We start from the raw sequence: 12,500 nt of genomic DNA, 5'->3' as shown, positions 1-12,500 counted from the left end.
TACTGCCTGAGGTGACCAGCTACAAGCCCAAGCAGGTTGTGACGACCTACGCGCCGAAAGTCATCACGACCAAGCCCACGACGTACAGGCCGAGGACCGTCACACCTCACTCGCTCTTCGTCCCGGCGCATCTCATCTCCCCAACTCCTTCGCCGATATCGTACACACCTTCGCCCTCGCCGCTGCCGTACACGCCCTCGCCGTACACGCCCTCGCCGTACACGCCCTCACCCTCGCCCTACCCTCCGCCCTATTCTGCGTCGCCCTATCCATCCTCGGCGCGACCATACACACCTGCTCCTCCTCCGTACCCAATAAATTCTCCCCTCCAGTATTCCGGGGGACCCACGCTGCCCCCGCCCTACGGTGGCCCTTCCCCACACTACTACAACCCATACTCGTCCCCCTTCTTCGGTCCCCAGTACGGCCCGCGGTTCCCCGGCCCTTCTTATCCACCGAGGCTGCGCACGTACACCACGTCGCACCCATCGGGAACCCTGACGCCTCGACCCTTTTTTCCTAGCTCCCCGAAGCCCTTTCCCTAAGGCTGCGGTGGCCTGGGTACCGCAGCCTACTCTAGATCCTCATTTCGGGGATCCCCGGGATCCTCAGTCAGGTCACGACGAACTAGTCTCTTCGGGGGAGGACATGAGCCTCACTTCGACTGCCATTCACATGGTGAGCCAGAGCTCTGTCTTAGTCTCAGAAGTTTCTTCCTCTGAGGAGGAAAAAGATTCACTTCTTCCCCTTCAGCAGCAGCTTGCTGCCACAAGCCTAGAGACGTTTGACCCTGTACAAAGTCGCGAACTAACGGATTCATCTGAAAAAGTTTCTGAAGCTTCTCTCAGCAAAGAGAAAGACTCATCTCAAGACAAAGAAAAAGACCTTTCTCACAGCCGAGAGACAGAGCATTCACAAAACCTAGAGAAAGATTTAATCAAAAGCGAAAATCAAAAGAATTTACACAGCTTAGAGAGAGAGATATCACACAGCCAAGAGATAAATCCGAAATCCAGCGATGAGATTGGCATTTCAAACAGTCCAGAAAGAAGCTCAACGTCAAGCAGACAAGCCGCTCTTTCACAAAGTAAAAGGCCGATCGGATCAACCATCCAAGAAATAGATACATCGTCCAGCGAAAAGGTTCGCCTTCCAGACAGCCAGGAGATAACCTCTTCATCCAGTCAAGAGAAAGATGTATCACATACCAAGGATTCGCCACAAAATGAAAATAACGTGTCATCACAAAGCCAAGAATCTTTCAGTCAAGAGGAAGACTTATTGTTTGGTCAAGTCACAGGCTTAACGCTCAGTCCTTACGTTACCACAAATCTCTTGCTTATATCTAAGACTCAGGCCCCTTCGTCGCCACCTTCGAGCGATAACTTACGTGGGTTCTTCTTACCTGTGAGATAGTCGACCCGACTTTGCCACTTCCTGTTTACAATTTGAGTGTTGACTCTCTCTCTCTCTCTCTCTCTCATTGTCTTTTTTTCTATTATTTTTTGTACTGTGCAACTAATGCAGTTCTTGTACGGTCTCCACTTTAATGAATGAAATTACTATTGCACTTTACATTTCTCCGCGTATATGATTTGTTACACGTTTATTCATAGGTATGCTTACGCATTGTCGCCAGTTATTTGTAAATGCATTAGTGATTCATAATTCTTGTTATTGTACTTCTGATCTCACTTTTCTATGTTTATAGTCCAAAGTTTCTGTTCAACCTATTGATGGATAGTGTTTTAGAACAGCTTGATTTTCCCAATATTATATTGCTTTTTTCTCTTTCCCTCATCATTCAGATGGCCACCAGAGATACTATTATAGGTGTAAAGAAATACTGTAAACAAATTATTTTATTTTTTAATACATATGACTTTTACAAGTACCCTTTTTTTACTTCCTTTTCTTACTCTAACAATGTGCTCATCTGAACTGACACTGATAATCACGAGCCAAGTGAGTAAAAGTATCAGCCCAGAGTTCACTGCAGACAAATGAACAGCAACCTTTATATCCCAAAGGAGCTCTTGGATGCACACATACCAAATAAGGATTAAACAGAATGACACCGCAAAGCAACCGACCTAAATGGTTTAAACAAAATGAAGAGGATGGTATGAATGATGATAACGTTTTCATAGCTCTGTTCCTTTATTAAATCTGTTATTTCCGAGTGCTTATGTTAATAATATCAACAGTGTTATGTATATGATTTACTTTTAATGTCTTGATCATTATAAATGTGAGTTCTAAAATTACTTTCCATAGTTTACACGATTATCATTATCTAATGGCAGGGTGTCATTATGCCAGAATTCGCAATGCGACTGGTTATGTTTTTAATTAAATATAATGATAATGATGTTGGAAATTACAGAAAAGATATTGGCGATAAAAGCAATAATGGTAATGAGGATGATGATTATATAATTATTGATGCTAATTATGATGATGATGATGTGATGATGATGATGCTAATGACGATGAAGATGATGAGAGCGATGATGAGGATGGTGATGGTGATGATAATGATGATGACGATGAAGGTAAAATGATGAAATGCGTTAGTTACATTTCTTGCGTTTGAAGTTCCTCATTCTCATTTTTATTTTTTCTACTCTTATTACAGTGAACTTTGCTCCATGATTGTGGTGATAATAAAAATAGTAATGATAGTGATATCAACAATAATGATGGCGATAATAATGATTGAAATAATAATAATGACAATAACTATAATAAGGATAATGACTATAACAATAGTAATAGTAGGGTGATAATACACTAATAATGAGGACGATAATAATATCAATTACGATAATTTTGATAATTACAGCCTTAATAGCAATAGAGATAATAACTACTAGGAATGATTACAATATAAAGCAACATCAAGAATAAGAATAATCAACGTATTAGCACAAACGTGAAGCAAAAAGAGAGAGAAAAAAACTGTAAACCAGTAACTATGACCCACGGCAATTTCAATCAGATAATACAAAGCTAAAAGGAGTAAAGAAAATGTGTATAAGGTCATTCTGATCGAAAACTGAATAATACATACAATAAATACGAGGGCGGTTAACAGATCATCATACAAACAAGCTGTATAGATATAACAAAGCAGTTAGCTGTTTCCCTTAACGGCCCAAGCTGTAGCTGCTACCCACAGGTCCATATTGTCACGCGGGAGGATCAGAATATTAGTTGTTTGGCGAGACGGCAGTAGGGCTTTCGGTGCGGAGTGTTATGCGGTTTAGAGTTCTTTTCATATATAAGAAGTGGTATTTTGCTGAAAAGAAGTTATAGGAAAGTGAAAGCATAAGCATATAGGACAGACAACGCATTATATTTTAGTTAACATGATTACAGGTAAGTTTAAAGGAGCATTGTATTTTTTTTTTTCCGGTATGCTTCGATTAAGTTATTAGTCGAGTTTTGTTGGCTGTCCGATATAATTATAGAGAACAGTGGCATTGCCTTCATGTAGCTTATCTTGAGAGTACCGAAAGCAGATTTATATATCAAAGGTGCTGTAAGTTTCAAGCTGTATAATAGGCTTAGGAACTGAAATTTCCTTCAAGAACTTTTAAAACGGGTTCTTGGGAAACAATTTTGCAAATATTTTCAAGATCCCTACGCATCAGCCTCTCTGCAATCGGCGGGGCCTCCATGCTAATCGGCAGACTGGTAAGGACTAACAAAAAATTACTATGTATATTTTGACAAGATAGAACTTGTAAACTACCAAAGCAATCCATCGTCAAACATGTAATTGATCCAAGCGCGCTCTTGCCAGGATACACGTGGTGGAAGTTTATTTCCATAGTGCGCAGAAACCGCGGGGAACGCATGACATCGCTTCAATTCAGATTGAGATTCATCACAGATCAAAACAAATATTAAGTAAATATGAATAGAAAGAATAGATCCAGTGGTATCGATGGATTCCTTTCAACCTCTACTATTCATATATAGTGGAAATAATGCGCGATTCCACCTCTGGACCACACAAACTGGGTTCCGATAGTAGGGGAGGGCATGAAGTAGATCAGGGAAATTGCGGGGTAAAATATGAATTTCGTTTGCAAAATCTTAACCCAATTACCTACCTAACTTTGCCTAGTTTTGAAGTTAGCCCTAGTCAAGGGGGGTGCTTGGCCCCCCCTGGACCCCCCCTTTTTAACCCATTGCCGACGGTGGATAGATTTGCTTACACAGGCTCCAGGATGAATTTTATTTCTGATCGAGGCAGCTTCTGCAACATAATTTGATTTTTCCCACTCCCTTTTCGTCACTCATTGTAGAGCTAGAGACATTTTTGTGTTTTGTTTTTTTGTGTTTTACTGTTTTTAGATATTTATGTCATATCACAGGGTCCATCAATTCTGCAGTTGACTAAAATTGTAGTTCAGGGTCTATATCAACTCATTTTTTTTTTCTTTATACTCAATGTGATAGAAGTATTACTGTTTTAGTGGGGACAAAAAGCAGCTTTATTTTTTCGTATTTCTGTGCTGTCACGAACAAACACGAAACTTATAACCATCCAAAATGAAGAAGTAGGGAAGAGGAAGGAAACTTGTGCTTTTGCAGCTGCCTGCACATCTTTCATCTGCGGTACTTTAGAGCAAGAGGTCGGCAACTTGCGATGTGCCATCCCTCTATAGAGATAGTGCTTGCTAGAGACCGTAGATGGGTGCCATTCAAGGATCTCTCCCCTGCTGATGCTAGAAGAAAGTGGTGCCATCTAGGTTTTGGAAGTGAGTTGAAACCCATTTTGCTTATTCCCGCCGGCACTGTTCCGTTTTTGCATAGCTGCAATGCCGGGGCTCTGGAACGCATAGGCCTAAATCAATTATACAATTGACGGCGCATGCCGGCACCCGGCGCTATGCATATTACAAAAATCGCCGTCTGTGGATGGCGCCCGACGGTATCGGGTTAAGCCACTTCGTGCTACCTCGTGCTACTTCGGTATCACGAAAACCTTAACCCAACTACCTATCTCACTTTGCCTAGTTTTAAAGTCAGCCTTTGCGAAGAGGGAGCTACACCCCCCTGTGGATCTCCCCTATTCAGGGCACTTCGTGATACTTATGATGCGTAATTAGTTCTGTAGATGAAAATGCCGCGACCACGAATAACCTTCACACTGCGCCATGATGACAGCAACTGAGTCTTCGTCTCATATATTCCTCAGGATAGGAAACTAGGACCGATAATGATGCGACCACTCAATAGAGGGCACTCTATAATTATACTGTAAACAATGGGGAATATTGCGCCATCTATCGAGAGAACATAACAGCGCATGCAGGTAATTCATTGGGGGTTTCCAGTCCACAGCTTGTCGCTAGCCGTAAATACGTAAACACAGCCATGTTTAAATTTCAGGGCGAGGATGGTGTTTTTTCGGGGTATTTTGCACAAGGTATGTTGCACGAAGTGCCCTAAAAAGGGGGGTCCAGGGGGAGCAAAGCCCCCCCTTGGCTAGGGCTTAATTCAAAACTAGGCAAAGTTAGGTAGGTAATTGGGTTAAGATTTTGCAAACGAAATATGCCCCAAAGTAAGACGAGGTAGCACGAAGTGCCTTAAAAAAAGAGACCCAGATTGTGGGGTCCAGAGGTGGAATCGCGCATTATTTCCACTATATATGAACAGTAGAGGCTGAGAGGAATCCATCAATACCATTTTTATGGTATTTCGTAACATTTTACCCCGCAATTTCCCTGATCTACTTCATGCCCTCCCCTACTATCGGGACCCAGGTTATGGGCTCCAGGGATGGAAGCGCTCATTAATTTCACTATATATGAATAGTAGAGGTTGAGAGGAATCCATCGATACCACTTTTATGGTATTTCGTAACGCGGCGTTATTCGGAAAATTTACCTTTTTCATGAGTATTTATGGAATCCTTTATAATAACCTGTGACTATGAGCGTTTTCATTACCGGACGAATTGACTCTACTCGACCGTCATTCATCAACAATCGCCGCTGAGGAATGTTTTGTTTTTATCATGTCGATTATCGGGGATTCTTCGTTCAATATTAAGGCAATAATGGAAGAGATTATTAGTATCCGTCTCGGCGTGATATCAGAGCGCATCCAAGGTCCGAAGTGTTGAATAGAAGCAATCTAGACGAAATCGCGGGAACCAAACAAAGGTGTAATATCGCTTTTTCTATATACAAAGGTATGTAGTTTTCTGACAACGAATTACATGTTGAGACAAAGGTATTAAAAGCCAGGTAGTAGTCATTATTAATCCACGATACTCTTCCCTGTGGATTCTGGGGCCAGAGACCCCTGACTAAGGGAATAGATGAACCTTTGGGGGTTCTGGGTGCAACTCCCCTTGACCATAGGGGTTTAAGCGGTGTTTATGGTGTATTGCCATAGGGTTTGCCGAAAGTGTGGTTTTCCTTTGATTTTTAATTTGATTAATGGCGGACACAGCCGATTTTAAACATTTGTGTTTTTCACGTATTTATCATATTTTATTATATATATAAACCTGTTGTACTCCATAATTTCCCTGACTTCATGCCCTTCTCTACTATCCGACTTTAGCAATTCCTAAACCAGTCGTTTGCAATAGAAAATAATAGTAGATTCAGGTAATACGTTATAGATAATTTCCGGCAAAATTTGAGTTATAGGTTAGGTTTTGTACAGCCATAAGATAAAACGAAAATAGTACATGTAGTTGATAGAACGAATATTGACAATTTTCATTCGGAACACTTCTTCCCCAAATTATTAATAAAGAAGGTATTCAGTAGCTTAAATGCGAAAGCATTACATTTTTAAGTCGCTCACGATGTTAACAGTATGATGTCAAGCTTACACTAACCGTGTGACTCATTTCTGCGTAATGTCAACTAGTTCTTGTTACCACCCCATTATAAAAACTATTAATTCTTGTTGAAAGTGTCTTTTCTTTCGCGATTATATATTTCATAAATTTTATTTAAAGAAATTAAACATTTCCAACAATTTTTCATCATTTTTTTATAAGCTATGGATGTATGTATTCGCTACCGGGCGATTTGATAGTTCCTCGGATGTTATTCGTCGAGGAGCGCCGTTGAGAATCTTTTTTTTATTATGTCAATTATCGGACATTCTTCGATCAATATCGTGGAAAAAAAATAGGAAAAAGCCCATCAATTGCCCCAAGTCTTGAAATCGAGACGAAATCGCCGGAACTGAAGAAAGATGCAATATCGCTTTTTCTATATACTGAAGGTATGTTATTACATATTGAAACTAACATTAACAGTGAGGTAATATCTATAATTATTCAAGGTTTGCTCCCTTGAAGGTCCATGGGTCAGAGCCCCCTGGCTTGAGGGTTGGGTGGGACACATGGTTACAACACAACATAAAGACCACGGGGGTCCAAGGGGCGGAGCCCCTTGGCAAATAGGTGGCAAGTGTATTACCACAGGGTTTGTCGAAAATGTTTCCTTGATTTGTAGTTCTTGATGAAAAGCGGACATTGCCGATTTTAAGCGCTTTTGTTTTTTTACGTGCTTTTATTACATATTACATTTAAGCCTGTTTTACCCCATGATTTCCCTGAAATACTTCATACCCTCTCCTACTATCGGGACTTTAACAATTCCAGAAACAGTCTGTTGTGATGGAAAACAATAGCTGATTCACATAATACATATCAGGAAGAAGTGCAGACAAAAGTTAAAATTGCGAGATCTGATGGCTATTCAAACCTGAAAATTTACCTTCTGAATCACTCTTCTTCTGCATGACTCGTTCTTCTTCTTTTCCAGATGCATCTGCTGTACCTCTCTATACAGGTGGTGAAAACCTATCACCACCTGCCCACATACCTGGAAGTAGAGTGGTCGCGCCATCAATCAATCCGTCTTCTCCACCTGTCGCTTCACTTGTGGAATCAAAGAGCATGTCTGCTTGCGTGAATTCTAATGTAGGCTTATCGCCTCCCTCTTCCTCGGGCCCAGGCAACCAGGCGAGCGCCGGACCCACCCACATTTCGCCTACGGCCTCCTGTCGAAGTGAGACCAGTTGCCGCAGTCTCAGTCGGTTTTGCCGGATTTGTCACGAAGGTCAGTTATTAGTGTCAGCCTATGGTAGCAAAAACTACAAACCACAGAGGGATGACACTGGATCAACTAAGTTTTTTCTTTCTCTAAATCTGTCCCTTTTTCATGTTCTCTCAATCACACACTTGTTCTTTTGCTTGCTCTCTCTTTTTGCTTGCTCTCGCTTGCTCTCTCTTTTTGCTTGCTCTCGCTTGCTCTCTCTCTTTTTGCTTGCTCTCGCTTGCTCTCTCTTTTTGCTTGCTCTCGCTTGCTCTCTTTTTGCTTGCTCTCGCTTGCTCTCTTTTTGCTTGCTCTCGCTTGCTCTCTTTTTGCTTGCTCTCGCTTGCTCTCTTTTTGCTTGCTCTCGCTTGCTCTCTTTTTGCTTGCTCTCGCTTGCTCTCTCTTTGCTTGCTCTCTTTTTGCTTGCTCTCGCTTGCTCTCTCTTTTTGCTTGCTCTCGCTTGCTCTCTCTTTTTGCTTGCTCTCGCTTGCTCTCTCTTTTTGCTTGCTCTCGCTTGCTCTCTCTTGCTCTCTTTTTGCTTGCTCTCGCTTGCTCTCTTTTTGCTTGCTCTCGCTTGCTCTCTTTTTGCTTGCTCTCGCTTGCTCTCTTTTTGCTTGCTCTCGCTTGCTCTCTTTTTGCTTGCTCTCGCTTGCTCTCTTTTTGCTTGCTCTCGCTTGCTCTCTCTTTTTGCTTGCTCTCGCTTGCTCTCTCTCTTTTTGCTTGCTCTCGCTTGCTCTCTCTCTTTTTGCTTGCTCTCGCTTGCTCTCTCTCTTTTTGCTTGCTCTCGCTTGCTCTCTCTTTTTGCTTGCTCTCGCTTGCTCTCTCTTTTTGCTTGCTCTCGCTTGCTCTCTCTTTTTGCTTGCTCTCGCTTGCTCTCTCTTTTTGCTTGCTCTCGCTTGCTCTCTCTTTTTGCTTGCTCTCGCTTGCTCTCTTTTTGCTTGCTCTCGCTTGCTCTCTTTTTGCTTGCTCTCGCTTGCTCTCTCTTTTTGCTTGCTCTCGCTTGCTCTCTCTTTTTGCTTGCTCTCGCTTGCTCTCTCTTTTTGCTTGCTCTCGCTTGCTCTCTCTTTTTGCTTGCTCTCGCTTGCTCTCTCTTTTTGCTTGCTCTCGCTTGCTCTCTCTTTTTGCTTGCTCTCGCTTGCTCTCTCTTTTTGCTTGCTCTCGCTTGCTCTCTTTTTGCTTGCTCTCGCTTGCTCTCTCTTTTTGCTTGCTCTCGCTTGCTCTCTCTTTTTGCTTGCTCTCGCTTGCTCTCTCTTTTTGCTTGCTCTCGCTTGCTCTCTCTTTTTGCTTGCTCTCGCTTGCTCTCTCTTTTTGCTTGCTCTCGCTTGCTCTCTCTCTTTTTGCTTGCTCTCGCTTGCTCTCTCTCTTTTTGCTTGCTCTCGCTTGCTCTCTCTTTTTGCTTGCTCTCGCTTGCTCTCTCTTTTTGCTTGCTCTCGCTTGCTCTCTCTTTTTACTTGCTCTCGCTTGCTCTCTCTCTTTTTGCTTGCTCTCGCTTGCTCTCTCTTTTTGCTTGCTCTCGCTTGCTCTCTCTCTCTTTGCTTACTCTCGCTTGCTCTCGCTTGCTCTCTCTCTTTTTGCTTGCTCTCGCTTGCTCTCTCTTTTTGCTTGCTCTCGCTTGCTCTCTCTTTTTGCTTGCTCTCGCTTGCTCTCTCTTTTTGCTTGCTCTCGCTTGCTCTCTCTCTTTTTGCTTGCTCTCGCTTGCTCTCTTTTTGCTTGCTCTCGCTTGCTCTCTTTTTGCTTGCTCTCGCTTGCTCTCTCTCTTTTTGCTTGCTCTCGCTTGCTCTCTCTCTTTTTGCTTGCTCTCGCTTGCTCTCTCTTTTTGCTTGCTCTCGCTTGCTCTCTCTCTTTTTGCTTGCTCTCGCTTGCTCTCTCTCTTTTTGCTTGCTCTCGCTTGCTCTCTCTCTTTTTGCTTGCTCTCGCTTACTCTCTCTCTTTTTGCTTGCTCTCGCTTACTCTCTCTCTTTTTGCTTGCTCTCGCTTACTCTCTCTCTTTTTGCTTGCTCTCGCTTACTCTCTCTCTTTTTGCTTGCTCTCGCTTACTCTCTCTCTTTTTGCTTGCTCTCGCTTGCTCTCTCTTTTTGCTTGCTCTCGCTTACTCTCTCTCTTTTTGCTTGCTCTCGCTTACTCTCTCTCTTTTTGCTTGCTCTCGCTTACTCTCTCTCTTTTTGCTTGCTCTCGCTTACTCTCTCTCTTTTTGCTTGCTCTCGCTTGCTCTCTCTCTTTTTGCTTGCTCTCGCTTGCTCTCTCTCTTTTTGCTTACTCTCGCTTGCTCTCTCTCTTTTTGCTTACTCTCGCTTGCTCTCTCTCTTTTTGCTTACTCTCGCTTGCTCTCTCTCTTTTTGCTTACTCTCGCTTGCTCTCTCTCTTTTTGCTTACTCTCGCTTGCTCTCTCTCTTTTTGCTTACTCTCGCTTGCTCTCTCTCTTTTTGCTTACTCTCGCTTGCTCTCTCTCTTTTTGCTTACTCTCGCCTCTCCTCTCTTTTTCTCTCTCTCTCTCCCTCTTTTGCTCTCTCTCTCTCTCTCTCTCCTGTCTCTTCTCTCTCTCTCTCTCTCTCTCTCTCTCTCTCTCTCTCTCTCTCTCTCTCTCTCTCTCTCTCTCTCTCTCTCGTTCTCTCTCTCTCTCTGTCTCTCTCTCGTCTCTCTCTCTCTCTTCTTTTCTGTCTGTCTCTCTCTCTCTCTCTCTCTCTCCTGTTCTTTATCTGTGTCTCTCTCTCCTCTTTTCTCTCTCTCTCTCTTCTCTCTCCCTCCCCAAATCTCTCTCTCTCTCTCTCTCCCTTTCTCTCTCTCTTCTCTCTCTCCTCTCCTCTCCTCTCCTCTCTCTCTCTCCTCTCTCCTCTCCTCTCTCTTCTCCTCTCTCCTCTCCTCCTCCTCTCTCCTCTCTCCCTCTCCTCTCTCTCTCTCTCCTCTCTCTCTCTCTCTCCTCTCTCTCCTCTCTTCTCCCTGCTCCCCTCTCTTCTCCTCTTCTCTCCTCTCTCTCCTCTCTCTCCTCTCCTCTCCGCTCTCTCCTCTTCTCACCTCTCCTCTCCTCCCTCTCCTCTCCTCTCCCCTCTCTCTCTCTCCTCACCTCTCCTCTCCTTCTCTCTCTCTCTCCCTCTCCCCTCTCTCTCTCTCCTCTCTCTCTCTTTCTCCTCTCTCTCTCTTTCTCCTCTCCCTCCCCTCCTCTCCTCTCCTCTCTTCCCCTTCTCTGCTCTCTCTCTCTCCCTCCTCTCCCTCTCTCTCCTCTCTCTCTCTCCTCCCTTCTCTCCTCTTCTCCTCTCTCTCCCTCTCTCCCCTCTCCTCTTCTCCTCTCTCCTCTCCTCTCTTCCCTCTTCTCCTCTCTCCCCCCTCTCTTCTCCTCTCTCCTGTCTCTTCTCCTCTCCTGTCTCTCTCCTCTCCTGTCTCTCTCCTCTCCTGTCTCTCTCCTCCCCTGTCTCTCCCCTCTCCTGTTTCTCTCTCCTGTCTCTCTCTCCTGTCTCTCTCTCCTCTCCTGTCTCTCTCCTCTCCTGTCTCTCTCTCTCTCTCTCCCCCTCTCTCTCTCCCCTCCCCTCTTTCTCTCCTCTCTCTCCTCTCTCTCTCCCTCTCTCTCTCTCTCTCCTCTCTCCCTCTCTTCCTCTCCCTCTCTTCTCTCTCTCTTTCTCCTCTCCTTCTCTCCCTTTCTCCCCTCTTCCTCTCCCTCTCTTCCCTCTCCCTTTCTCCTCCCTCTCCCTCTCTCCCCTCTTCCTATCTCCTCTCCTTCTCTCTCTCCCTCTCTCTCTCTCTCTCCCTCTCTCTCCCTCCCTCTCTCCTTCTCTCTCTCTCTCTCTCTCCCCCTCTCTCTCTCTCTCCCTCTCCTCCTCCCTCTCTCCCTCTCTCTCTCTCTCTCTCTCCCCCCCCCTCTCTTCTCTCTCTCCCTCTCCTCTCTCTCCTCTCTCTCTCTCCTTTCCCTCTGTCCTCTCTCTCCCTCCCTCTCTCTCTCCTCCTTCTCTCTCCTCTCTCCTCCTCTCCCTCTCCTCCTCCCCTCCTCCCTCTCTCCCTTCTCTCTCTCTCCCTCCTCCCTCCTCTCTCTCTCTTCCTCCTCTCTCCCTTCTCCCTCCTCTCTCTCTCTTCCTCCTCTCTCCCTTCTCCCTCCTCTCTCTCTCTCTCTCTCTCTCTCTCTCCTCTCTCCCTCCCTTCTCTCTCTCTCTCTCTCTCCCTCTCCTCTCTCCTCCTCTCTCCCTCCCTCTCCTGTCTCTCCCTCTCCCCTCCTCCCTCTCTCCTCTCTCTCTCCTCTCTCTCCTCTCTCCCCTCCTGTCCTCCTCTCTCTCTCTCTCTCCCCTCTCTCTCCCTCTTCTCTCTCTCCTCCTCTCTCTCCTCTCTCTCTCTCCTCTCTCTCTCGCCCTCTCCTCTCCTCTCTCTCTCCTCTCTCTCCCTTTCTCTCTCTCTCTCTCTCTCTCTCCTCTCTCTCTCTCTCTCCCTTCTCCT

The 12,500-nt window shown here is 44.7% G+C and overlaps 2 protein-coding genes across 3 annotated transcripts in view; both read left to right on the top strand.

Moving 5' to 3' along the window:
• The window catches only part of LOC122263494 (uncharacterized), a 17,312-nt gene extending 15,421 nt beyond the window's left edge, over positions 1-1,891 (top strand). Inside the window, exon 3 of the mRNA XM_043031930.2 lies at positions 1-1,891. This exon is cut by the window's left edge and continues 727 nt beyond it. Coding sequence (XP_042887864.2) covers positions 1-545 — 545 coding nt within the window. The 3' untranslated portion in view covers positions 546-1,891.
• Positions 1,892-3,198: 1,307 nt separating this feature from the next.
• The window catches only part of LOC122263495 (uncharacterized), an 18,030-nt gene continuing 8,728 nt past the window's right edge, over positions 3,199-12,500 (top strand). For both annotated transcript variants that reach the window (XM_043031933.2, XM_043031931.2), the window contains exons 1-2: positions 3,199-3,381; positions 7,812-8,108. In XM_043031933.2, coding sequence (XP_042887867.1) covers positions 3,372-3,381; positions 7,812-8,108 — 307 coding nt within the window. In that variant the 5' untranslated portion in view covers positions 3,199-3,371. The remainder of the gene's footprint in view (positions 3,382-7,811; positions 8,109-12,500) is intronic.

Source organism: Penaeus japonicus, unplaced genomic scaffold (assembly GCF_977035675.1).
Source record: "Penaeus japonicus unplaced genomic scaffold, GWHDUDI00000001_assembly GWHDUDI00000022, whole genome shotgun sequence".
Taxonomy (NCBI): domain Eukaryota; kingdom Metazoa; phylum Arthropoda; class Malacostraca; order Decapoda; family Penaeidae; genus Penaeus; species Penaeus japonicus.
The sequence above is the reverse complement of the archived record's forward strand: the minus strand, read 5'-3'. Positions and strand labels throughout refer to the sequence as shown.